This window comes from Rhinoderma darwinii, chromosome 6, assembly GCF_050947455.1.
Source record: "Rhinoderma darwinii isolate aRhiDar2 chromosome 6, aRhiDar2.hap1, whole genome shotgun sequence".
In the NCBI taxonomy this organism is placed as follows: Eukaryota; Metazoa; Chordata; class Amphibia; order Anura; family Rhinodermatidae; genus Rhinoderma; species Rhinoderma darwinii.
The window spans coordinates 143,328,367-143,355,733 of NC_134692.1; the positions used below are offsets into that span (position 1 = coordinate 143,328,367).

Consider the following 27,367-nt stretch of genomic DNA (forward strand, 5'->3'; position numbering starts at 1 on the left):
TCACCTTACCTTCCTGGGTGCAGCTGTTGGAGGCCTCTGACTCCGTGTCTCCTCCTCGGGCTGTCCTGTGATGCTGCTGTCCGGACGACATCGCTTGCCGTCATCCAAGATGGCCGCCGGGACATTGAGATGTCATTTGCCAAATCCACTTTTACGCCATCAAGGACTCGATCCTACAAAAAATCTGACAGCAGCCTATCATTCTTCATCAAGGTACGCAGATACAGGTTTTGCCGGATCTGTCTAGACATACGCTGGCGCAAAGATCTGCTCTCAAACCCCTTTTGGAGGTACTCCGGAGCCGGGGCATCATCTACAGATGGGGATTCCCTTTTGCCCTGATGGTCAGACAAGATGGTCGCACCTATACTATACGATCCCCGACTGACTTGCCTGGTTTCTTGCGGGACTTAGACCTTCCTCATGTCTCACTACCGGAGTGGCCCTCTCTGTTATCCTCTGCAGGTGGGAGGATCTCGGACGGGACGCCCGCTCTCTGTGCATTTGCCTGCTACTGCGGGTCGCCCTCCACGCGGGCACACTTCAAGGAAGGGCATTCCCCTACCATTAAGCATAAATTTTACACTAATTGGCATTTCAATAACAATCCCCTTTCCAGATCTCGTGGAGTTGCCATAGCTCCCCACAAATCTCTCCCACATCAGGTCGTAAATTCTGTTGTAGACCCCGAAGCTAGATACATCATCCTCGTGCTTAATATAGGTGGGTGGGAGTTCACTGTGATTAATACTTACGTTCCTAACCAGGTCCAGGTGCCTTTCCTTCTTAAACTCAGATACTGCCCTTCCGGTGGTCCGGGGGACTGTGGTGTTGTGCGGAGACTTTAACCTTACTTTGGATCCGACGGTAGATAACTCTACTGGTCGCTCTAGTGTTGCATATGGTGCTATTAAGCGGGTGTGACGTGCTCTCTTACAGCTTCAACTTTGTGACACTTGGCGCCTTCAACATCCCACTGATAAGGATTATAGTTTTTATTTCCATCCGCATGGCACTTACAGTCGCTTGGATTACATTCTTCTTCAGCATCATGCTCTTCCCTGGGTCACCTCTACGTCCATCGGCAGTATCCTTTGGTCTGACCATGCCCCTGTGTAGTGTACCTTACATCTCCCCTTCCTCACTAAGGGCCCCTGGACTTGGAGACTTAATGAATCCCTGCTCCTGGATGGGGTGTGCCATGCTGACCTGCTACAAACGGTTGAGCATTTCACATCTGACCACGCCGATGATGACACGTCTCCCATGTTTCAATGGGAAGCCCTTAAGTGTGTACTCAGGGGGGTCCTCATAAAACACGGTGTGCGCCTTAAAAGAGAGAGGGCTCATTCCCTTAAAACTGCTCTCCAAAAAATTACCTCCCTTGAACTGGCTCACAAGCATGCGCTTTCTCTTCCAATTTTGCGGGAGTTACAGGTTGCCCGAAAGGACGCCAGACGTCTGTTGGACTCGGCTCAAAAGCGTGCCCTTCAAGTCTTACGTTTTATGGATTTGGCAACAAAAGCCGGCACTTGCCTTTAAACTTTATAAGATTGTGAGGTCACTATGGGCTACCAATACACAATCCATCTGATGTGATAGTGCAGTATCTATGTGAGCAGTGTATATAGCCTGCATTCTATGCCAATATAACGTTTAACTACTATGTCTCCGTGCCGAACCATGTACCACAGTGTTAGTACTAGAGTCTTTATTATCATGTGTTTTTAAATGTGTGTTATTTTGTGTAATAAAATTTATATATTTCCATAATTTTTGACTATAAGCTCTATTTTCTCGTCGGTATGGTCTAAAAGCGGACACATGTTGGCCAGAGCTTTAAAGGCTAGGATAGCCCAGTCACATATACCAAACACTAAATCTCCCTCTGGCCAGGTTGTTCACGCAACACCACAGATAGCGGATTGCTTTCATAAATTTTACTCTGATCTCTACAACCTTAGTCCTCCCGCCCACTCCCCTCCGCCGGGTCGGGACTCTTTCTCCTCTCTCTTCACACCTTTGTCCAGGGAAATAGCTGAGGAACTTGATATGGACTTCACCTATCTGGAGATCCTTGCGGTTATAACCGACTTTCCTGGTCCGGATGGCTATATTGCCAAGTTTTACAAGACATTAGCTGACCGTTTGCTGCCGCTTCTGCTACAAGCTTTTAATTCTATTTCCCCGGAGGTCCTGTTGGCCCATGTTGCTGTCATCCCTAAGCCGGGTAAGGACCCTCAACTCTGTTCCAGTTATCGTCCCATCTCTTTACTCAATGTTGACCTCAAAATTTACGCTAAATTGCTTGCCAATAGACTGAATAAACACCTGCCTAATCTAGTTCACCCGGACCAAGTGGGATTTGTACCCGGTCGGGAGGCCCGTGACAACACCCTTAAACCTTTAGATATTATTCATCATGCCCAGACTCATCACATCCCACTCATCATCCTATCCCTAGACGACGAAAAGGCATTTGACAGAATATCATGGCCTGCCCTTTGCCAAACCCTTCAACGTGTAGGAATAGGACCTTCCCTCCTGGCTAAAATTATGGCACTGTATCGCTCTCCTTCCGCCCAAATAAAAATAAACGGCTCCCTCTCTGCACCTTTCACTATTCATAATGGCACAAGGCAGGGCTGCCCCTTATCCCCACTGTTGTATGTCCTGGTCATGGAACATCTCATGGCCTCCATTCGGAACAGCATGGATATTAAAGGTATTACCATAGCAGGGACGGAATTCAGGTGCGCTGCATTTGCTGACGACTTATTAGTTTATCTAACAGACCCGCATGTCTCTCTCCCCTCATTGATGTCCGAGCTGTCCCGTTTTGGAACATGGTCTAACTTCAAGATCAACTTCTCCAAGTCTGCAGCGTTGAATGTCTCTCTCCCGATCCCGTTAGTGTCGCTTCTCAAAAGCAAGTTCCCCTTCTCTTGGCCCTCCAGGGGTATAACATACTTGGGTGTCCGCATAAGTAGTGACCTCACACAACTGTTTACAAATAATTTAATTCCCCTGCTAGCCAAGTTTCGCACAGATCTCAATTCGTGACATAAGACTGAATTCTCCTGGTTTGGCCGTATTAATATTATCAAAATGTCGCTCCTTCCCAGATTACTATTTCTCCTGCAGACGATCCCCATCTCCATCCCATCTTCTTATTGGTTGTGAATACAGCAATGCTTTGGATCCTTCATATGGCCAACAGGTCGTCCACGTTTGAGTCGAACTCTTCTTACTCGATCCAGAGATGCGAGTGGGGTTGGTCGGCTGGACTATCGGCTCTATTACTTGGCGTCGACTCATGCGAGTGTTTTGGATTTTTTTCATAATCGTGAATCAAAACTGTGGGTTCGTTTAGCCCAACAAATCTGTCCTAGTACCCCATCTATCCTGCCGTGGACCCTGTCTGGAAACAGACAGACTCAAGCCTCATTTGTGGTTTACCATACCCTCTTGGCGTTGCGGTCTTTAGGGCCGGGAGGTTCGCTCATAGACCCATTGGGTCCTTTAACCCCTATTACTGGCAATCCAGCCTTTCCTGCTGGCAGGGCTGGTCGCTACTCCCTAGGCAGGTCATCCACCAATCCCATGTATTTTGCTCAGGTCCTTTCTGATTCCTCTCTACTCCCTTTAGCCTCCATCTGCCCCGCTGATACGCCCTCTACTCACCATATGTTTGAATATTCCCAGTTAAAGCATTTTTATGGTGCTATTAATCGCCGCACCCATCTTCATCGGTTGCTTACTGATTTTGACCGCTTATGTGTTTCTACCCTGCCCCCTACCCATGTAATCTCCACATTATATAAACTACTCCTTTCCCAGCGATCCCACCAACTCCCTCCCTTCTGCAGGGCTTGGGAGGGAGAATTACATACTAATTTCACTGACGCACAATGGAAGCGGTGTTTCTCCCTTTCTCAAAAAGCCTCTATAGACATCAAGGCCCAGGAAACTAGTTACAAAATTGTTTCTAGATGGTACCGGGTCCCGGTTCCTCTTGATAAATGTTATCCGTCCGTGCCCGACAATTGTTGGCGTTGTGGAGCTGTGGGAGGTTCCATGTCTCATGTTTGGTGGAGCTGCCCCTCGTTGAGGAGTTTTTGGGATGCAGTGCTTAAAATAATATTAGAGGTTACTGGAGTCTCTGTTCCCAAGTCTCCTGAGGCAGCTCTTTTATTTATGTTCCCTATGCCATTACACATTTATAAAAGTTCCCTAACTAGACATCTCCTTCTGGTGACAAAGTCAGTGATCCCGCGTAGGAGGAAAACGGCGATACCCCCAACGTTAGATGAGTGGTTTCAAGAGGTTGCCTTGATACAGAGAATGAAACACCTGGTGGCCCATTCCCCGTCTGCTTCTGTAAAATACACGTCTACGTGGTCTCCATGGATTACGTTCGTTCCTTTCTTCCTCCTCCTATCTTACTGCTGTAACTGGAGTCCGAATATGCCCGTTAAGTGTATTGTGGTACTTGCTTTTGTCTGTTTTCACTCATGATACCCCGGAAATGGAGTCCAGGCTCCCCATGTTTTCCTCCCTCCCTTCCCTTCTCGGCGATTTCTTCTATTCTTTCTCTTTCCCTGTCTAGGGTAATGTGCCTCTCCTTCTCGAATTGCATTCATTGGCCTCATTGTACCTTCTTATGTTTGGGAGTCTGACTTGTTATTTTTATGTTCCATCCTTTGCAGTGCTCCTCTGATTTGCTTTTTAGGCTCATTCTTGCTGCTGCTATATAATGAATAATGTCGTTTGTATTGGGATTTGATGCACACTTTTTTGCTTTGGGCTTGGCCTTATTTGTCGTTTTCCTTTAATGTATGGAGGCCTTCCCTCCACTGTGTTCTGTATCTGTGTGTATTGAAGCTCAATAAAAAAAATTGAATATGATAAAAAAATAAAATAATATTTTGTTTTTGAACATTTTTTTTTAATTATTATTTTAACATTGAACCAGATTGGAATACCAACGACAACTCATCATCCTACACAGTCTTGGTGTTCTTTGGTGGTATCGGGACGTTGCTTCCATGGCCCACTGTTGGACGCTTCCACCTTTTTGCACCTTTGCATAGCAGTGCTCGACACAGCAGATGACCTTCTGGGGAACCTATAGAGAACGGCTAGAAGAATTCCTTACAGGAAGGGCTGCCCGGGACAGTCTGATGGACCACGACCATGTAACGTCTCCAGACGTAGGGCACCACAGTATTCCGTAGACGTCCTGACATAGCGAGGACTTCTTTCGCCATAGCTTGTTATTGTTACAGAGGCTCCATAATCCACATAGAAGGCAACGTGTAGGGGCTCGGTAAAGGAGGCGGTGACGGTGTCCAAATGTCTGATGGGGTTACACAACTCAAAGAAGGACAGACGCCCGGCCTCATAGTCTAAGAAGACTCCATATGCTGGACACGTTGGCTTTGAATGTAGAGTTTTAGTGACAGAATTATGGGACACGGAGTATTCTTCATCTTCCAGGATCAGACACCAAGACTTATTATTATCTCCAATACCAGACTCATCTCCTTTCCTTACTATACTGGTATAAGACAATCCGATGTCACATCTTCCTATCCGGTTCCACTCCACCTCCCAGTAATGTCGTCCTGAGGAGAAGCCACATCTGCTCAACACCTGATCATAAAGCAGAAACCGTCCTGGTGATTCTGGTCTGTCCGGTGCTTCTTCTGAATTTGTTGCGGTTTTCAGATCTTCTGATACCTTCACACATCTATGAGCCGTGTCCACATCCAGCAATATGTCTGGTACATGGAACCCGAGCGCTGATGTTACACCGGTGACGATATCCCTCATAGATCGGTGTACGGTCAATGAGATCAGAACCTCATCCAGATCATCAGCGATCTCATAAAGGTCACTGACTGCAGCTTCTTCTTCTGCCGCCATACTCGTAGCACTACAAGCCGCTCCTTGGTCTGATTCCTGCAGGACAGTTATAGGGTCAGTCCCGTTTTCCTGCACTTTGGTGTCAGACACGTGAACATCAGCTTGTCCGGAGACCAGTCCCACATCCAGATCATCCTCAGAGTTGATCTTTCCACCATCTCCCCCTCTGTCCTCATCATTTCCAGGACTACATACTGTAATGTCACTTTCTTGTAAGAGTCTTATCGGGTCAGCGACACGACACATCTCCTCCACGTCACGCATCTTCCTGGACAGCTCGTCCTCCTGTATTTCCAGTATCTTGATCAGATGAATGATCTGTGACACGATCCTCTCCTCCTGCCTGGAGATCTCGCTCAGCGCTTTCTTTTCTGCCCTTCTCAGGCACTTCTTAATGTCCATGAACAACTTACTGACCTTGTCCCTCTTCTCAGAGGCTTTCTCCTGGATATTCCCCTTATGATGGTGCAGATTCTGGACTCTCGTCTGAATTTTTGCTTTTTGTGGGTTTAGTTCATCCAGATATTTCCTCAGTTTCTCCTTCTTCTTCTCGGACGCCTCATCTAGAGGTTCCACCTGGTGTCCCCTGTGCTTACCAACCAGACAACAAGACACACACAGACAAGCAGCGTCCTGCGGGCAGTAATACTCCAGGACCTTCTTGTGGATGGAACATTTTTTGTTACCAAAGGAGCCGGTGGGTTCTGTTAATATGTGATCCACCGAATTGTTGTGGGCAGTCAGGTGGTCGTCACATAGAGAGTTCTCACACTGCAGACAGGACTTCACAGCCGGTACAGGGGACTTGGTGCAGTAAGTACAGAAGACTCTGGTGTCCGCCATATCAGGGTGAGAAGATAAGAAACGCTCCACTATATTACCCAGCTTCCTGTTCTTCTCCAGGGCCGGACGCTCCGGATATTCTGCTCTACAGTCAGGACAGGAATACACTCCAGCTGCCTCCTGTGCATCCAGTACTATCACAATACATGGACGGCAGAAGTTGTGTCCACATCTGAAAGATACGGGGTCTGTATAGAGACTCAGGCAGATGGAGCAGTTCAGCTCGTCCCTCAGATCAGCAGACGCCATTCTGCAATAAATGAAAGTAGAACATGTGTCATCGTCACGACTTGGAATCACATATGGTGTAACATGGTGGTGGAGCTCTAGAGTCCAAGAGCTTCAATCTATACTACTGGCTGCAATATGTAAACCCTACGGCAGAGGGAGAAGCTTGCCCAGATGACATCAGAACCTATGTAGTACCGTACATGGCCAAGACTATGGTGCGATTGCGTGACTGTATCACATGAATACTAAGTGCATCATGCACACAGGCTCCACCCTCTACCGTAGTTATTATAAATGGACGCAGATTATATAAAAACGGTTATACTCCCGGAAAACTTTACTGCAGCAGCGACGGTAAATGTGCTCCTCAAGATCAGACCTCCTCCAAAGAATCTACAGTAATCTGCTTATTGTGTTCTGCTCGTGCCAGTTTTGGCGGAATCAGTGGCTGATACTATAAATACTTCTATGATAAGTTGCCATATAGATGCTGCATAACCAGCTACATCTCTGCACCGTGCCAGCCAGTCACCAGCTACATACCTGCCGGTCATCTGCTACATCTCTGCACCCTGCCAGTCACCAGCTACATCCCTGCAGCCTGCCAGTCACCGGCTACATCCCTGCAGCCTGCCAGTCACCGGCTACATCCCTGCAGCCTGCCAGTCACCGGCTACATCCCTGCAGCCTGCCAGTCACCGGCTACATCCCTGCAGCCTGCCAGTCACCGGCTACATCCCTGCAGCCTGCCAGTCGACGGCTACATCCCTGCAGCCTGCCAGTCACCGGCTACATCCCTGCAGCCTGCCAGTCACCGGCTACATCCCTGCAGCTTGCCAGTCACCGGCTACATCCCTGCAGCTTGCCAGTCACCGGCTACATCCCTGCATCATGCCAGTCACCGGTTACATCTCTGAACCATGCCAGACACCGGCTACATCTCTGCACCATGACAGTCACCGGCTACATCCCTGCACCCTGCCAGTCACCTGCTACATCTCTACCTTTCACCTGCTACATCCCTGCAGCTTGCCTATAACCAGATACATGCCTGCAGCCCCCTGTCACCACCTACATCCCTGGAGCACGCCTGACACTAGCTACATCCCTGCACCCTGCAGAGTCACCAGCTACATGCCTGCACCCTGGCAGTCACCAGCTACATGCCTGCACCCTGGCAGTCACCAGCTACATGCCTGCACCCTGGCAGTCACCAGCTACATGCCTGCACCCTGACAGTCACCAGCTACATGCCTGCACCCTGACAGTCACCAGCTACATGCCTGCAACCTGCCAGTCAGCAGCTACATACATGCACCCTGCCAGTCAGCAGCTACATGCCTGCACCCTGCCAGTCAGCAGCTACATGCCTGCACCCTGTCAGTCAGCAGCTACATGCCTGCACCCTGCCAGTCAGCAGCTACATGCCTGCACCCTGCCAGTCAGCAGCTACATGCCTGCACCCTGCCAGTCAAAAGCTACATGCCTGCACCCTGCCAGTCACCAGCTACATGCCTGCACCCTGCCAGTCACCAGCTACATGCCTGCACCCTGCCAGTCACCAGCTACATGCCTGCACCCTGCCAGTCACCAGCTACATCCCTGCAGCCTGCCAGTCAGCAGCTACATCCCTGCAGCCTGCCAGTCACCAGCTACATGCCTGCAGCCTGCCAGTCACCAGCTACATCCCTGCCTGTCAACAGCTACATCCCTGCCTGTCACCAGCTACATGCCTGAGGCCCGCCTGACACCAGCTACATGCCTGCAGTCACCTGCTACATCCCTGCACCCTGCCAGTCACCAGCTACATGCCTGCAACCTGCCAGTCACCAGCTACATGCCTGCAACCTGCCAGTCACCAGCTACATGCCTGCAACCTGCCAGTCACCAGCTACATGCCTGCAACATGCCAGTCACTGGCTACATGCCTGCACCCTGCCAGTCACCACATACATCTCTGCACCATGCCAGTCACCTGCTACAACTCCGCACCCTGCCTGTCACAGGCAGCATCCCTTCACCCTGCCACTCACCAGCTACATCCCTACCTGTCACCTGCTACATCCCTGCCTGTCACCAGCTACATCCGTGGCTGTCACCAGCTACATCCGTGGCTGTCACCAGCTACATCCGTGGCTGTCACCAGCTACATCCCTGCAGCCTGCCTGTCACCAGCTACATCCCTGCCAGTCACCAGCTACATAACTGCACCCTGCCAGTCACCAGCTACATGCCTTTAACCTGCCTGTCCCCAGCTACGTGCCTGCAACCTGCCTGTCCCCAGCTACGTGCCTGCAACCTGCCTGTCCCCAGCTACGTGCCTGCAACCTGCCTGTCCCCAGCTACGTGCCTGCAACCTGCCTGTCCCCAACTACGTGCCTGCAACCTGCCTGTCCCCAGCTACGTGCCTGCAACCTGCCTGTCCCCAGCAACGTGCCTGCAACCTGCCTGTCCCCAGCAACGTGCCTGCAACCTGCCTGTCCCCAGCAACGTGCCTGCAACCTGCCTGTCCCCAGCTACGTCCCTGCAACCTGCCTGTCCCCAGCTACGTCCCTGCAACCTGCCTGTCCCCAGCTACGTCCCTGCAACCTGCCTGTCTCCGGCTACGTACCTGCAACCTGCCTGTCTCCAGCTACGTGCCTGAAACCTACCAGTCACCACCTACATCCCTGCACCCTGCCAGTCACCACCTACATCCCTGCACCCTGCCAGTCATCGGCTACATCCCTGCCAGTCACCAGCTACATGCATGCAGCCGGCCTGCCAACAGCTTCAACCCGGCAGCCGGCCTGCCACCAGCTGCAACCCGGCAGCCGGCCTGCCACCAGCTGCAACCCGGCCTGCCACCAGCTGCAACCCGGCAGCCGGCCTGCCACCAGCTGCAACCCGGCAGCCGGCCTGCCACCAGCTGCAACCCGGCCTGCCACCAGCTGCAACCCGGCCTGCCACCAGCTGCAACCCGGCCTGCCACCAGCTGCAACCCGGCCGCCGGCCTGCCACCAGCTGCAACCCGGCCGCCGGCCTGCCACCCGGCCAGTCACCGGCTACATCCCTGCCAGTCACCGGCTACATACCTGCCAGTCACCGGCTATATCCCTGCCAGTCACCGGCTATATCCCTGCCAGTCACCGGCTATATCACTGCACCCTGCCAGTCACCGGCTACTTCCCTGCACCCTGCCAGTCACCACCTACATCCCTGCACCATGCCAATCACTGGCGACATCCCTGTCTGTCACCAGCTACATCCCTGCAGCCTGCCTGTTACCAGCTACAGCCTGTATCCCCCTGTCACCAGCTACATCCCTGGAGCCGGCTGACACCAGCTACATGCCTGCAACCTGCCGGTCACCAACTAATGCCTGCAACCTGCTTGTCACCAGCTACATGCCTGCACCCTGCCTGTCACCAGCTACATGCCTGCAACCTGCCTATCACCAGCTACATGCCTGCAGCCTGCCTGTCACCAGCTACATCCCTGCAGCCTGCCTGTCACCAGCTACATCTCTGCAGCCTGCCTGTCACCAGCTACATCCCTGCAGCCTGCCTGTCACCAGCTACATCCCTGCAGCCTGCCTGTCACCAGCTACATGCATGCAGCCTGCCTGTCACCAGCTACATGCATGCAGCCTGCCTGTTACCAGCTACATGCCTGTAACCTGCCTGTCACCAGCTACATGCCTGCAACCTGCCTGTCAAAAGATGCATGCCTGCAACCTGCCTGTCAAAAGATGCATGCCTGCAACCTGCCTGTCACCAGCTACATCCCTGCAGCAAGCCGGTCACCAGCTACATCCCTGCAGCCTGCCGGTCACCAGCTACATCCCTGCCAGTCACCAGCTAAATCCCTGCAGCCTGCCAGTCACCGGCTACATTCCTGCAGCCTGCCAGCCACCGGCTACATCCCTGCAGCCTGCCAGCCACCGGCTACATCCCTGCAGCCTGCCAGTCACCAGCTACATCCCTGCAGCCTGCCAGTCACCAGCTACATCCCTGCAGCCTGCCAGTCACCAGCTACATCCCTGCAGCCTGCCAGTCACCGGCTACATCCCCGCAGCCTGCCAGTCACCGGCTACATCCCCGCAGCCTGCCAGTCACCGGCTACATCCCCGCAGCCTGCCAGTCACCGGCTACATCCCCGCAGCCTGCCAGTCACCGGCTACATCCCCGCAGCCTGCCAGTCACCGGCTACATCCCTGCAGCTTGCCAGTCACCGGCTACATCCCTGCAGCTTGCCAGTCACCGGTTACATCTCTGAACCATGCCAGACACCGGCTACATCTCTGCACCCTGCCAGTCACCAGCTACATCCCTGCAGCCTACCAGTCAGCAGCTACATCCCTGCAGCCTGCCAGTCAGCACCTACATGCCTGCAGCCTGCCAGTCACCAGCTACATCCCTGCCTGTCAACAGCTACATCCCTGCCTGTCACCAGCTACATGCCTGAAGCCCCCCTGTCACCAGCTACATGCCTGCAGTCACCTGCTACATCCCTGCACCCTGCCAGTCACCAGCTACATGCCTGCAACCTGCCAGTCACCAGCTACATGCCTGCAACCTGCCAGTCACCAGCTACTTCCCTGCACCCTGCCAGTCACTGGCTACATGCCTGCACCCTGCCAGTCACCACATACATCTCTGCACCATGCCAGTCACCTGCTACAACTCCGCACCTTGCCTGTCACAGGCAGCATCCCTTCACCCTGCCACTCACCAGCTACATCCCTACCTGTCACCTGCTACATCCCTGCCTGTCACCAGCTACATCCGTGGCTGTCACCAGCTACATCCGTGGCTGTCACCAGCTACATCCGTGGCTGTCACCAGCTACATCCCTGCAGCCTGCCTGTCACCAGCTACATCCCTGCCAGTCACCAGCTACATAACTGCACCCTGCCAGTCACCAGCTACATGCCTTTAACCTGCCTGTCCCCAGCAACGTGCCTGCAACCTGCCTGTCCCCAGCAACGTGCCTGCAACCTGCCTGTCTCCGGCTACGTGCCTGCAACCTGCCTGTCTCCAGCTACGTGCCTGAAACCTACCAGTCACCACCTACATCCCTGCACCCTGCCAGTCACCACCTACATCCCTGCACCCTGCCAGTCATCGGCTACATCCCTGCCAGTCACCAGCTACATGCATGCAGCCGGCCTGCCAACAGCTTCAACCCGGCAGCCGGCCTGCCACCAGCTGCAACCCGTCAGTCGGCCTGCCACCAGCTGCAACCCGGCAGCCGGCCTGCCACCAGCTGCAACCCGGCCTGCCACCAACTGCAACCCGGCAGCCGGCCTGCCACCAGCTGCAACCCGGCCTGCCACCAGCTGCAACCCGGCAGCCGGCCTGCCACCAGCTGCAACCCAGCCGCCGGCCTGCCACCAGCTGCCACCCGGCCGCCGGCCTGCCACCCGGCCAGTCACCGGCTACATCCCTGCCAGTCACCGGCTATATCACTGCACCCTGCCAGTCACCGGCTACTTCCCTGCACCCTGCCAGTCACCACCTACATCCCTGCACCATGCCAGTCACTGGCGACATCCCTGTCTGTCACCAGCTACATCCCTGCAGCCTGCCTGTTACCAGCTACAGCCTGTAGCCCCCCTGTCACCAGCTACATCCCTGGAGCCGGCTGACACCAGCTACATGCCTGCAATCTGCCGGTCACCAACTACATGCCTGCAACCTGCCTGTCACCAACTAATGCCTGCAACCTGCCTGTCACCAGCTACATGCCTGCACCCTGCCTGTCACCAGCTACATGCCTGCAACCTGCCTATCACCAGCTACATGCCTGCAGCCTGCCTATCACCAGCTACATGCCTGCAGCCTGCCTGTCACCAGCTACATCCCTGCAGCCTGCCTGTCACCAGCTACATACCTGCAGCCTGCCTGTCACCAGCTACATCCCTGCAGCCTGCCTGTCACCATCTACATGCATGCAGCCTGCCTGTCACCAGCTACATGCCTGCAACCTGCCTGTCAAAAGATGCATGCCTGCAACCTGCCTGTCAAAAGATGCATGCCTGCAACCTGCCTGTCACCAGCTACATCCCTGCAGCAAGCCGGTCACCAGCTACATCCCTGCAGCCTGCCGGTCACCAGCTACATCCCTGCAGCCTGCCGGTCACCAGCTACATCCCTGCCAGTCACCAGCTAAATCCCTGCAGCCTGCCAGTCACCGGCTACATCCCTGCAGCCTGCCAGCCACCGGCTACATCCCTGCAGCCTGCCAGTCACCGGCTACATCCCTGCAGCCTGCCAGTCACCGGCTACATCCCAGCAGCCTGCCAGTCACCGGCTACATCCCCGCAGCCTGCCAGTCACCGGCTACATCCCCGCAGCCTGCCAGTCACCGGCTACATCCCCGCAGCCTGCCAGTCACCGGCTACATCCCTGCAGCTTGCCAGTCACCGGCTACATACCTGCATCATGCCAGTCACCGGTTACATCTCTTAACCATGCCAGACACCGGCTACATCTCTGCACCATGACAGTCACCGGCTACATCTCTGCACCATGACAGTCACCGGCTACATCTCTGCACCATAACAGTCACCGGCTACATCCCTGCACTCTGCCACTCACCAGCTACATCCCTACCTTTCACCTGCTACATCCCTGCAGCTTGCCTATAACCAGATACATGCCTGCAGCCCCCTGTCACCAGCTACATCCCTGGAGCACGCCTGACACTAGCTACATCCCTGCAGAGTCACCAGCTACATGCCTGCACCCTGGCAGTCACCAGCTACATGCCTGCACTCTGGCAGTAACCAGCTACATGCCTGCACCGTGGCAGTGACCAGCTACATGCCTGCACCCTGGCAGTCACCAGCTACATGCCTGCACCCTGCCAGTCAGCAGCTACATGCCTGCACCCTGCCAGTCAGCAGCTACATGCCTGCACCCTGCCAGTCAGCAGCTACATGCCTGCACCCTGCCAGTCAGCAGCTACATGCCTGCACCCTGCCAGTCAGCAGCTACATGCCTGCAACCTGCCAGTCACCAGCTACATGCCTGCAACCTGCCAGTCACCAGCTACTTCCCTGCACCGCCAGTCACTGGCTACATGCCTGCACCCTGCCAGTCACCACATACATCTCTGCACCATGCCAGTCACCTGCTACAACTCCGCACCCTGCCTGTCACAGGCAGCATCCCTTTACCCTGCCACTCACCAGCTACATCCCTACCTGTCACCTGTTACATCCGTGGCTGTCACCAGCTACATGCGTGGCTGTCACCAGCTACATGCGTGGCTGTCACCAGCTACATGCGTGGCTGTCACCAGCTACATGCGTGGCTGTCACCAGCTACATGCGTGGCTGTCACCAGCTACATGCGTGGCTGTCACCAGCTACATCCGTGGCTGTCACCAGCTATAGCCCTGCAGCCTGCCTGTCACCAGCTACATCCCTGCCAGTCACCAGCTACATACCTGCACCCTGCCAGTCACCAGCTACATCCCTGCCAGTCACCAGCTACGTGCCTGCAACCTGCCTGTCACCAACTACGTGCCTGCAACCTGCCTGTCCCCAGCTACGTGCCTGCAACCTGCCTGCAACCTGCCTGTCCCCAGCTACGTCCCTGCAACCTGCTTGTCCCCAGCTACGTCCCTGCAACCTGCTTGTCCCCAGCTACGTCCCTGCAACCTGCCTGTCCCCAGCTACGTGCCTGCAACCTGCCTGTCTCCAGCTACGTGCCTGCAACCTGCCAGTCATCGGCTACATCCCTGCCAGTCACCAGCTACATGCATGCAGCCGGCCTGCCAACAGCTTCAACCCTGCAGCCGGCCTGCCACCAGCTGCAACCCGGCAGCCGGCCTGCCACCAGCTGCAACCCGGCCGCCGGCCTGCCACCAGCTGCAACCCGGCCGCCGGCCTGCCACCAGCTGCAACCGGCCGCCGGCCTGCCACCAGCTGCAACCCGGCCGCCGGCCTGCCACCAGCTGCAACCCGGCCTGCCACCGGCTATATCCCTGCCAGTCACCGGCTATATCCCTGCACCACGCCATTCACCAGCTACATCCCTGCAGCCTGCCTGTTACCAGCTACAGCCTGCAGCCCCCCTGTCACCAGCTACATCCCTGGAGCCGGCTGACACCAGATACATGCCTGCAACCTGCCGGTCACCAACTACATGCCTGCAACCTGCCTGTCACCAACTAATGCCTGCAACCTGCCTGTCACCAGCTACATGCCTGCAAACTGCCTGTCACCAGCTACATGCCTGCAAACTGCCTGTCACCAGCTACATGCCTGCAACCTGCCTGTCACCAGCTACATGCCTGCAACCTGCCTGTCAAAAGATGCATCCCTGCAGCCTGCCGGTCGCCAGCTACATCCCTGCAGCCTGCCGGTCACCAGCTACATCCCTGCAACCTGCCGGTCACCAGCTACATGCCTGCACCCTGCCGGTCACCAGCTACATGCCTGCACCCTGCCGGTCACCAGCTACATGCCTGCACCCTGCCAGTCACCAGCTACATCCCTGCAGCCTGCCAGTCACCAGCTGCATCCCTGCCAGTCACCAGCCACATCCCTGCAGCCGGCCTGCCACCAGCTTCAACCCTGAAGCTGGCCTGTCGCCAGCTACATCCCTGCACCCTGCCAGTCACCGGCTACATCTCTGCAACATGCCAGTCACCGGCTACATCTCTGCAACATGCCAGTCACCGGCTACATCTCTGCAACATGCCAGTCACCGGCTACATCCCTGCCTGTCACCTGCTACATCCTCGCACCCTGGCAGTCTCCTGCTACATCCCTGCCTGTCACAGGCAACATCCCTGCAGCCTGCCTGTCACTGGCTACATCCCTGCACCCTGCCAGTCACCGGCTACATCCCTGCCAGTCACGGTTATATCCCTGCCAGTCACCAGCTACATCCCTGCACCACGCCAGTCACCGGCTACATCTCTGCACCCTGCCAGTCACTGGCTACATGCCTGCAACCTGCCAGTAACTGGCTACATGCCTGCACTCTGCCAGTAACTGGCTACATGCCTGCACCCTGCCAGTCACTGGCTACATGCCTGCACCCTGCCAGTCACTGGCTACATGCCTGCATCATGCCAGTCACCTGCTACAACCCCGCACCCTGCCTGTCACAGGCAGCATCCCTTCACCCTGCCACTCACCAGCTACATCCCTGCCTGTCACCAGCTACATCCGTGGCTGTCACCAGCTACATCCCTGCCTGTCACCAGCTACATCCCTGCCTGTCACCAGCTACATCCCTGCAGCCTGCCCGTCACCAGCTACATCCCTGCCAGTAACCAGCTGCATGCCTGCACCCTGCCAGTCACCAGCTACATCCCTGCCAGTCACCAGCTACATGCCTGCAACCTGCCTGTCACCAACTACATGCCTGCAACTTGCCTATCCCCAGCTATGTGCCTGCAACCTGCCTGTCCCCAGCTACGTGCCTGCAGCCTGCCTGTCCCCAGCTACATCCCTGCCAGTAACCAGCTACATGCCTGCACCCTGCCAGTCACCAGCTACATCCCTGCCAGTCACCAGCTACATGCCTGCAACCTGCCTGTCACCAACTACATGCCTGCAACTTGCCTATCCCCAGCTATGTGCCTGCAACCTGCCTGTCCCCAGCTACGTGCCTGCAACCTGCCTGTCCCCAGCTACGTGCCTGCAACCTTTCAGCTACATGCCTGAAACCTACCAGTCACCGGCTACATCCCTCCACTCTGCCAGTCATCGGCTACATCCCTGCCAGTCACCAGCTGCAACCCGGCAGCCGGACTGCCACCAGCTGCAACCCGGCAGCCGGCCTGCCACCAGCTGCAACCCGGCAGCCGGCCTGCCACGAGCTGCAACCCGGCCTGCCACCAGCTGCAACCCGGCCGGTCTCCGGCTACAACCCTGCAGCCGGTCTGTCACCGGCTATATCCCTGCAGCCTGCCAGTCACCGGCTACATCCCTGCCAGTCACCGGCTATATCCCTGCCAGTCACCGGCTATATCCCTGCACCACGCCAGTCACCGGCTACATCCCTGCCAGTCACCGGCTACATCCCTGCCAGTCACGGCTATATCCATGCACCACGCCAGTCACCGGCTACATCCCTGCACCCTGCCAGTCACCGGCTACATCCCTGCACCATGCCAGTCACCGGCGACATCCCTGCCTGTCACCAGCGACATCCCTGCAGCCTGCCTGTCTCAAGCTACATCCCTGCAGCCTGCCAGTCACCAGCTACATCCCTGCAGCCTGCCTGTCTCCAGCTACATCCCTGCAGCCTGCCTGTCTCCAGCTACATCCCTGCAGCCTGCCAGTCACCAGCTACATCCCTGCAGCCTGCCTGTCTCCAGCTACATCCCTGCAGCCTGCCTGTCTCCAGCTACATCCCTGCCTGTCACCAGCTACATGTATGTAACATCACTGCTACATGCTATGCTGTTCAGGGATCTGGGAGAGCTGGGTGACACTTACCTCTTCTGGGATTTATTGTATTTTAAGGAGGAAATATTCTAATTCCAATACAGATTTACTACAGGAGAAAAGCTAATGCAGTGGCGGTGAGACAGTCACGTGTTCTGTTCATCACGTGACCGCTGCAGATGGCGGGAATCTTTAAAGCGTTATAGACTCCTCCCTAGCGGTCACATGACATTACTCCGGAGCGTAGAGTGCGATGACGTCAGACGCAGGACGGGCGCTTATCAGTCATTGTCATGTGATCGACATTGCAGTCACATGACTTGGTAGCTGCAAAATGGCGATGGATAGAGAATAAGCGGCGGACGGAGCCGGTGAGTTGTCGCTGTATTATAGACCTGGTCACGACCCGTGTCCTCACATCAATATTACACAGAGGGGGAGGGTCCAGCTGAAAAGGGACCACAAGTCTCAGCGCGACTGGCATGCTGTGAGTTGTAGTTCTATAGCAGCGGAATGGTCGTGCACAGCTGTGTGGTCACTTATTCTCTGCAGCTCCAACACACGGGGGTCGCTGCGTCATTTCATAGCTTGAGGTAAAAAAGAAAGACCATTCAGGTCACATGACCTCAGTAGTCGTTGTCATGCCCCTCCCCCTCTAGTTCCATCTTTCTGCCTGGTCAGCTGATGTGCGGCCCAGTCATGTGCTTCACCTCCTATACACCTCGGATATATATATATATAATCCGCCATAACATTACAACCACCGGTATAACATTGTGTAGTCATTTGCATATAGCTGGCCTGCTTGCTGATGGTTTCCAGGCTGATGCCTAATCAGCAATAATGTAGCAGTGGTTGTATCTGGGGTGGACTGACCTGTCTGGATGTTCAGATTTGGGATTATCCTCTAACAATAATAACTTTTGTGCCCAGTGTTTACAGTCTGGGGGTCTGACAAGATGGCGTCCCGCCATGATCACGCTGACACCACCCCGTTCCTGACGCAGGCGGATGACGTGGACGAGGTGAAAGCCACAGGAGCTCCTCCGCGTGCGCTGGGTGAAGACGACGACGATGAGGACGGCCCCGGAACGCGAGACGTTCACGCCCTGACCGGAATCTCCTACAAACGTTCTGTCGCCATCGTGGGGATTCTCTTCTACGTTAACCTGCTGAACTACATGGACCGATTCACTGTCGCCGGTAAGTGGGGGAGGGGTCTGGGTTATCAGGGCGGCAGCTGGAAAGGGAATGGGGGATGGGGCGGTTACGGCTATTCAGACAGTCCCTTGTAAAGTGATCGTCATGTCATCGAGGCGGCCCCTGATGATGACCCCTCCCCCGACATCTTCTGGAGTATTCGCACCCGGCGCGCTGGACGAGACGCACGTTACTTGGCCACTTTAAAGGGAAATTAAAACGAGATTTAGGATTTCTTGGTGTTTAAAGGGACCGCTCTCCCGACACGTCTGTTTCCCCCGTGAAATAACAATTCTGGAGCGTCTTTTAGCTGTCCACGTTGTGCCGTTCCTCTGTTATTCCTCCTGGAAATGTATGAATAAATTCACAACTGGGTGTTACCATTCCCCTTGTCATAGGGGCGTGTCCCTACAGTCTTATCTGTCAGCCCTGATTGGACGGTGTCTGTCTGTGTAGGGACACCCCCCCCCCCCCCCCCCCAACTGATAACACCCAATTATCATCATATGTGTCTAGGAGGAGTAACAGAGGAACGGCACAACATAGACTTCTAAGAAAAGATGCTCCAGAATTGTTATTTCATGGGGAATACAAGTATTTACTAAAACACGTCAGGAGAGGGGACCGGTCCCTTTAAAGGAAGGATTGTTTTTTTTTTTGTTTTTTTTTAAATCCGAAATAGCGCCCCCTCTTGTCCTTGGCTGTTTCCGATATTTCAGCCTTGCCCTATTCAAGTAAATATCAGACACATGGACAAGAGGGGGCGCTGTTTCTTGAAAAAAAAAAAAAAAATCTTCTACATACGTCAGTCTTTTCTTTTATACCTTTTCCTTCCTTTTGGCTTTGACTTAAAAAAAAAACAAAAAACAACTGCATCAGAACTGTGCGTGATCCTGACCTAAAAGAGAGGGACCGGCCCGAGCAGAGGGCGGCTACAAAGAAAGTCCCTCCCTGGAGGACCCAGCGCGTCCATTCACTACACAAAACGCCCATTGAACTGTGTAATGCTTCATTTCTCCTGCGGTGGCGCTGTAGGGAGATTCAACACTTACTAACTGATTTCCCCACAGATCACCCTGATTGCTGGGGGTCCTTCTAACTAAGTAATAGGAGCTCTGGGTTGTCACCTGACAAGGACCCCTCCACCATTGATGGCGAGATGAACCTGTGTCTGGTCATGTGTTTACCTGCTGCCCCCTTAGAGGGGCTCTCCTAAAGGGACCCCCAGAATAAAGAGTTGTGTCTGTGTGACTATTGATGTCTATTCACCCGCATACATGTCAGTGGGGGCCGTCACGTGTAGGTAACGGGAGGGGGACCCCGGCTTGTGCCTCTGATGATGTATTAGTGATGTCATCTGTTGTTCCTGACAGGAGTTCTCCCGATCCTGAAGGACGACTTCAAGATCAATGACAGCGACTCCGGATTGGTACAAACAGGTCAGTAGTGGCGTCGGGTCCGGTCACCGGCCGCCAGTGTGAGGTGTAAACCTGCCCAGAAGACGAGGACTCAGGAGTCCACACGATCAGGTCACTTCATTTTGTTTTAGCGATCGGTGGGGGTCTCAGTGCTCGGACACCCCACCGATCAAAACGTCTGACCTTTCACTATGACATGGCAGAAGTTTTTTGACAGTTTAGTTACCATTAATATAGGAGCCGGCGGGGCGATCAGCTGATTGCCGCAAGTCTGCTCCAAACAGCCGCCGCCAGTCAGACATTTCAAGTGACTGTGGCCCTCCGCTCCGGCTCCTGAGGTGGGGGACCACCCTCTATGATGTCCATAAGCCCCTAATAGAGCGTATAGACCGTTTTCTTCATAAGACAACCCCAAAAATTGTTTCATTTATATAATGAGATCTGTCAGCAGAAGCAGCTATCCTGCTTGTTGATGGTTTCCAGGTAACATGAGATTTGTGGAGTAAACACGAATGGGGGAAAAAGATTACGATTAATGAATGATTATTTGGGCCACACCTCTTTTTGCATGACACGCCCCTTATATGATCCGCCATTGAATTTATTATCCCCTGAGCCCCTGCTGTATACTACTGTATATAATATACCCGACACCGCCCTCCACACAGTATAATGCCCCCTTACACTGCCCTCATATATGTACCCCACACAGTATAAAGTCCTGCACACTCTATAATGCCCCCACAGTTGCCCCCAATAGTGCCTGATGATGATAATAATATATATACTCCCCTAACCCCATTCCAACAGTGCAGGAGGTCCGGTTGCTCCTCCGGTCTGTACGGCACGTTGCAGTCAGGCTCGATGACGTCACTGCCTCGCGTCCGGTGATATGTAGTGACCGGTAGAGCAGGGACATTACGGCTCCCTGCTCTACCATTGGACTGTATCTGCGTCCTGAAGATGCAGATACAGTTTAAACTGGGACAAAAGAATTGATAAAACCAAAATTTGTAAGATATCAATTAATTGCGCTGAATTTCGATTTATTTTTCGGTTAATTGCCCGGCCCTAGTGGCGCTCCACACGGATGATTGATGGGTGAGCTGGGCGGGGCTTATATAATCCGTACATGTGACGACTTCTAGTTCTAATAATCACTAACGCCTGGATGTGTCCGTCACTTCTCCCCTCCCCCTCCAGTGTTCATCTGCAGCTACATGGTGCTGGCTCCAGTCTTCGGATATTTGGGCGATCGCTGGAACAGGAAATACATTATGTGCTCAGGAATCTCCTTCTGGTCGATCGTCACCCTGTGCAGCTCCTTCATTCCCAAGGAGGTAACGTCTTCAGTCATCAATAAACCCCCTCCCCAAGATGGAGAATCTCCAGTAACCCTCAGCCCTCCAGTCGCCCCTCCTGTCTGGACGCCATTCAGTAATCTCTGGGTGACAACCAATGCTGCTGCCAATACCGCTGCCGGAGGCTGTCACCCAGCTTTCCTAGGCCTCTGAAAGGCAGATGTGAGCGTATATTGTTTTTTCTTGTCCTCCAGTATTTTCCCCTCTTCCTCTTCACACGAGGACTGGTTGGAGTCGGAGAGGCCAGTTACTCCACCATCGCCCCGACCATCATCGCTGACCTCTTTGTGGCGGACCAGCGCAGCCGCATGCTGTCCATCTTCTACTTCGCCATTCCAGTAGGCTGGTGAGTGTCCTGTGTAAACCAAGACGCCAGCGCTTATACAGCTGAGGGTTTGTTACAATTGTATCCAGTCTAGACCATCCTGAGCTCCATAATACATGTGACCTGCACTGATACATTGTAACAAACTATCCGGACAGGAGAGATTTGTGCTGCTGTGTTTACTGCGCAAAGATCTGTCACAATTGTAACAAACTCTCAGCCGTGAGAAATATTCATCAGGACAGGTTTTTTTGCCTGTAAACAAGAATGTTTCTGTTCACTGACTGCAAGCAGAGATCGTGAAAATGGTTTTGAATTGAAACACAAAGTATATCCGGGAGTTACAGAACTTGTGTGGGTTCTTTCAAGTCTTTCAATATTCTGTTTTATTCATGTTTTCTGTTTCTGGGAAAGCTGGGTGACGTCCGGCGCGATCACCGTTATGTTCTCTGCGTGGCTTTTCACCCAGCTTTCCCAGGTTCCTGAATGGAAAATATACTGAGAATTCTGAGCCTGAAATTCTTCCTATTACAGCGGTCTCGGATACATCGCGGGGTCCAAGGTGACGAGCGCTACCGGAGACTGGCATTGGGCTTTACGGGTGAGTGCGAGGCCGACGGGATCCTTCACCATTTCTATCATAGACACCAACCACTGACCCCTGGAATAGATGGGAGAGGGGCCTGCAGGGAATTTGTCATCTCCCGCATCTTTAAAGGGGTTGTCCAGGAATACAAAAGCAGAAACCGCATGACCTGTCCATGGATTGTGAGCGGTAACGCAGCTCCGATCCACTGAAGTGGCTGTAATACCAAACACAACCTGTGGACAGGTGTGGCGCTGTTTCTGGACCAGGGTGAATGTCACGTCCCACGCCTGGTGTTCTGTATCGACATCGGGAGTTTAATGTCTGCTCCTTCCTCCGCACAGGTCACCCCGGGTCTGGGCCTCATTGCCGTCCTGCTGCTTGTATTCTTTGTGAAGGAACCCCCCAGAGGAACTGTGGAGAGGAAAACCGACAAACCCCTGAGCCACACTCCCTGGACGTCGGATGTGAAGGCGCTACTGAAGAAGTGGGTGTCTCCTGTGTAGGGATGGTGGTCCCCGCTCTGTCCCTCCAGTGTCCCTCACGTCTCTTTCTCTGTCTCACTCTAGCCGGAGCTTTATGCTTTCTACGCTCGGATTCACGACTGTGGCGTTTGTGACTGGCGCCCTCGCCCTCTGGGCTCCAACTTACCTGATGCGTGCGCGCGCCGTCCTATACAAGACGGAGCCATGTCAGAATGCGATATGTAACTATGACGACAGGTAAAGGCCTATGTACTGTGTGAGCAGCGTGTAACATACTTATCGTATTGGCTGATGTCAGGGACCCGCTGGAGGAGATATTGTTACCCGTGTGCTCTGATGTCTGCTCTGAACGGACACGTCTATCGAGGGGCCTGTGTGTATCAAGGCGGCGGCAGGCAGACAGACATAAGCAATCGATCCTGCAGGGGAGTACATGTACATATCCAATCCCTTTGGAGCAGACGACAGATGGGATATCTACATGTGCTCCCACCTCCAGGCTTGATTGCTCATGTCTGCTCTGATTGGCTGGGAGATCTACAAGAGCTCCCACCTCTGAGATTGATTGCTCATGTAGATCTCCCAGCCAATCAGAGCAGAAATAATCAATCCTGGAGATGGGAGCTCATGTAGAGGTCCCAGCCCTTCAGAGCAGACACGAGCAATCAATCCTGGAGGCGGGAGAACATGTAGATATCCCATCCCTTCAGAGCAGACATGAGCAATCAATCTTTCAGGGGAGGGGTGGGGGGCACATGTTGATGCTGTAGGGGGGCAAACCTTTGTGGACCCTGTCTTCCCTAAGATTGAGTGAGTTTGCGCACTAGTCGTGGTCGGCCCTGTTGTCCTTCGTGTGCACTATTCCTGGAGAGCCCCCGGCGATGACTTCACCGCGTCTTTCTTTGCAGTTTGATCTTTGGCTTGATCACGGTTCTCACCGGCATTTTGGGAGTTGGAGCCGGAGTGGAGATCAGTAAACGATACCGCAAAGTGAACCCCCGCGCGGACCCCATAGTTTGTGCGTGCGGGATGCTGAGCTCCGCCCCTTTCCTCTACTTGGCTCTGGCCTTCGCGGACACCAGTCTTGTGGCCACCTATGTAAGTAGTCTCTGATCCAGGGTAACGGATAATCTCCTGTCGTGCTCCCCAGCCCCCGTTCACTGTGTTTTTTTTGCAGGTTTTCATCTTCATCGGGGAGACGCTGCTGTCCTTGAACTGGGCCATAGTGGCCGACATCCTCCTGGTGAGTGACCCATCGTGGCGTCCCCCTGTCGTAGCTGAAATCCTATATATCCGGTCGTCCATGTATCTCTTCTTGTGCTATATACAGACCTTGTTCTCCTCTTCTTTCAGTATGTGGTGATTCCCACGAGACGCTCCACAGCAGAGGCCATGCAGATAATGGTGTCCCACCTGCTGGGTGATGCCGGGAGCCCCTATCTCATCGGGGTGGTGAGTAGTGGTCCTATATTCATGCCTAAAGGGTCTACGAGCGATCAGTTTTATCTATAAGGTTGAGGGTTCATGTGTGTGTCCTGCAAGTTATATGGGGTAATGACGGGGGGGGGGTCACACCTTTTTATCAGTCACATCGGAGAGCCGCTACACAAACACCCATGTAATGCTCCACTCCTCCTGTGAGATAGTTGCGGTGGGAACAAACAGCAGCTGGTGTCCTGGGTCCCGTATTCAGGACCCCTTTACAATCCGCTCAACTTTTAGGGAAGAGGACACTAGGCAGGGACCTTAAAGGGGTTTCCCACAATAGAAATATCGCTATCCTATACCATCGGTGGAGGTCTGACTGCAATCCTCAGAGTGAAGGAGCAGCATTACTTCAGAGCAGCGCTCCCCAATCACCAGTGCAGGGAATCAACAGCCGTCCTATTCACCTGATTGGAGCTGTGTTGCCGTTTTTTGGGTGGCCGGGAGCAACGCTGTGCAGGGAATAAGCCAAAGTGATCTTAGTGATCGCCGGGAGCTAAGAGGCGGGGCCTCCACTGATCATAATGTTATGGCATCTTCCAGTTGGGAATACCCCTTTAATTTTATGTATATCAAGTGCTACTGATCCTCTGTGACGTGTAATACTCAGTGCGTAAATATACGCGTCCTCATCCTCAGATATCTGACCGTATCAGCAGAGGAAAACCGGAATCCGCCGTTCTTACATTCCGCAGTCTGGAGTACGCCCTCATGGTCTGTGCATTTGTGGGCGCCCTGGGAGGAGGTTTCTTCTTGGCCACCGCCCTCTTCATCGAGAAGGATCGTAAAAAGGCGGAAATGGTATCTGAAGGTGCGTTCTGAGTACACAGGCCTCCTGCAGAAAGGCTGCCATAGACACACACAGATATCACAGCCGGTATCTCCCAGGATGTCCTCCTCATACCAGTACAGACAGCACATCAGGTGCAGCAGGTTCCCTCCATGTTGGTTTTGTTTGAATGTTTTGAGGATATCGATGCTCCAGTTATACAGATGTTTTAGAGCAACCTCCGCTACTCCAGCTGTTTAGAAACTACATCTCCCAGCATGCCCTGACAGCCAAAGGCTTTATTATTCAAGCCAAAGGCTGTCGGGGCATGCTGGGAATTGTAGTTTTACAACTGTTGGAGTGCCAAAGGCTGCTGGCCCCTGTTTTAGGGGGATACGATATGCAATATACAGGATCTATGGATCTCACCCCATTCAGTATGTACTACTTAAAATCCTACATCAACGTGCTATGAGACGCCATCATGTACTGGGCCTCACTACATCTCCGATAATGCACCACAGCAGAGCGTACTCCTGTATCTATACTATACTCTGTTCAGTTCTTGGAGCCTGAGAGTTTACAGGAAAGCAGCAGAATTGTAAATGCAGCTCTGGATGTGACTAGAGAAGAAGCCAGGATGTCACGCTAGATTAGTACTTCATTAAAAAAAATCTGCAAAGTTACTCAATGTTGTATTTAAATGAAATCCAAATGGAAGCCAAAATGGTCACAGACCCGTCACCTCTGCTGTCTTCACTTCCAGGTCTGGTTTCTGAGACGGAGACGATTGAAGACAGAATTGTGGTCCCAAAACGTGGAAGATCCACCAGGGTCCCAGTGTCCAGCGTCCTCATATAAACCCCTTGAGGGTCACAAGGGACAGAGCACAGGGACTCCTGGTTGGACCTGATAGGTCGGCATCCTAATTGCCCCTGACTCCTACTGGTGGGATTTGGAACTTCTATTATTTATCTTGTCTCGTATGTCATCTGCTACTGACGAAGATGATACCCAGGTGTGCGGGGGAGGGAGAGCGGCCATGTCTTTACCATCTCTACCCTAGTATTCCAGCGCCACCGTCTCTTCGTATTGGACAGTCCTCAGGACCTGCGCCAGATTTTACGGTCCCTTATTTAATAATGGCTTGGCTGTCCCAAGACGCTGGGTTTTGGTTTTCTTCTTTTAAGAACATTGAATGTTAAACTTTTTAATGGCAAATACAGATGTTTGTTGGGTACAAAAACACCATCTCAAGCCAATACCGCCAAGAGTGCGCGTCTGCCGGGGGAGGGGAGTAAGGAACGCATGGCTACTGGCGGTCAAGATGTTCATTGAAGACTCATTGTTGGGCTCTTCTGGGGGTCCTGAGGCCTCCGGGCCATGGTGTTAATTCTTAGAACTTCTCATTCGTGTATTAGGGGCGTCCGCTCATGAATTTGAGATCGTTTCCTTGGCGGGTCATTGAGTATTAATGTGGGGGAGGAGTGAATAAGGGAGGGCCTATACCTGGCACCTTGTGGGTTAATATTGGATCACTGCTTGCAGGTGGCCCGTGTCTGGTCCTGGACGTCGTATTGGCGCTTTATTTGCCAGTCTTCGTTCCATGCACCAAATAAATGAAAAATGCTGCAATTCTAGTTTATTATTTCTCCACCGGACCCCTTTTATCTGCCGAATGAGAGCGACATCTACTCCATACATTCAGACTGGTGGCGTCCAATTTTGCAGTATTACCTGCTTAACGCATGATGGGAGTTTCAGGTGCATCGTATGAGCTTTGTCGTCTTGCGGAAAATTCAGAGTCCTCCCAGGAACGATATATCTGTGGTCTCCAATCTGTGGCTCCCCCTATTTCATCGTACTAAATGTTACTCCCATCAATTCTCAGGATTCTGTTCTCTTTACTGTGGACAGGAGCTTTCTCCTGTGCTCAGTGTCGCCCCCTACGGAGTGATTGGCTGTATATAAGATGACTGAGGGGAAGTGACGACTGCTCTGAGCGCATTTCTTGGTCAGAAAACTAGATGAAGCTATTTCAAGATCATTCAGCTGTCTTAGACTTGAGGCCTCAATACTTCATGTGTGAGATCCACTGTCCCCTGCAGGACGGGTCATTGCACAAAAGAGAAACGTTCTCTAAGGACTTTAAAGGGAATGTTTCTTTTACATACAAAGATCAGACCTCCTGAGGCAGCCGAAGCTAAATGTAAACTTCACCAGCGCAACTACTATAATACTGCCCCCTATATACAAGAATATAACTACTATAATACTGCCCCTATATACAAGAATATAACTACTATAATACTGCTCCTATATACAAGAATATAACTACTATAA

General features: G+C 53.3%; 2 protein-coding genes across 2 annotated transcripts; one reads left to right on the plus strand and one right to left on the minus strand.

The window, feature by feature from the left end:
* Positions 1-4,926: 4,926 nt before the first annotated feature.
* Positions 4,927-17,615, minus strand: LOC142656011 (E3 ubiquitin/ISG15 ligase TRIM25-like). Its single transcript, XM_075830823.1, has 2 exons — positions 17,447-17,615; positions 4,927-7,021 (listed from the first exon to the last, which is right to left on the minus strand). The coding sequence occupies exon 2, from the start codon at positions 7,018-7,020 to the stop codon at positions 5,155-5,157; it is 1,866 nt and encodes a 621-aa protein (XP_075686938.1). The 5' UTR covers position 7,021; positions 17,447-17,615; the 3' UTR covers positions 4,927-5,154.
* Positions 17,616-17,658: 43 nt separating this feature from the next.
* Positions 17,659-26,659, plus strand: SPNS1 (SPNS lysolipid transporter 1, lysophospholipid). The gene is made up of 13 exons (XM_075830824.1): positions 17,659-17,766; positions 18,329-18,598; positions 19,969-20,034; positions 21,217-21,353; positions 21,569-21,720; positions 22,234-22,300; positions 22,630-22,772; positions 22,855-23,007; positions 23,679-23,868; positions 23,948-24,013; positions 24,124-24,222; positions 24,895-25,066; positions 25,791-26,659. Exons 2-13 carry the CDS (start codon positions 18,355-18,357, stop codon positions 25,883-25,885), a joined length of 1,584 nt encoding a protein of 527 aa, XP_075686939.1. The 5' UTR covers positions 17,659-17,766; positions 18,329-18,354; the 3' UTR covers positions 25,886-26,659.
* The last annotated feature ends 708 nt before the right edge of the window (positions 26,660-27,367 follow it).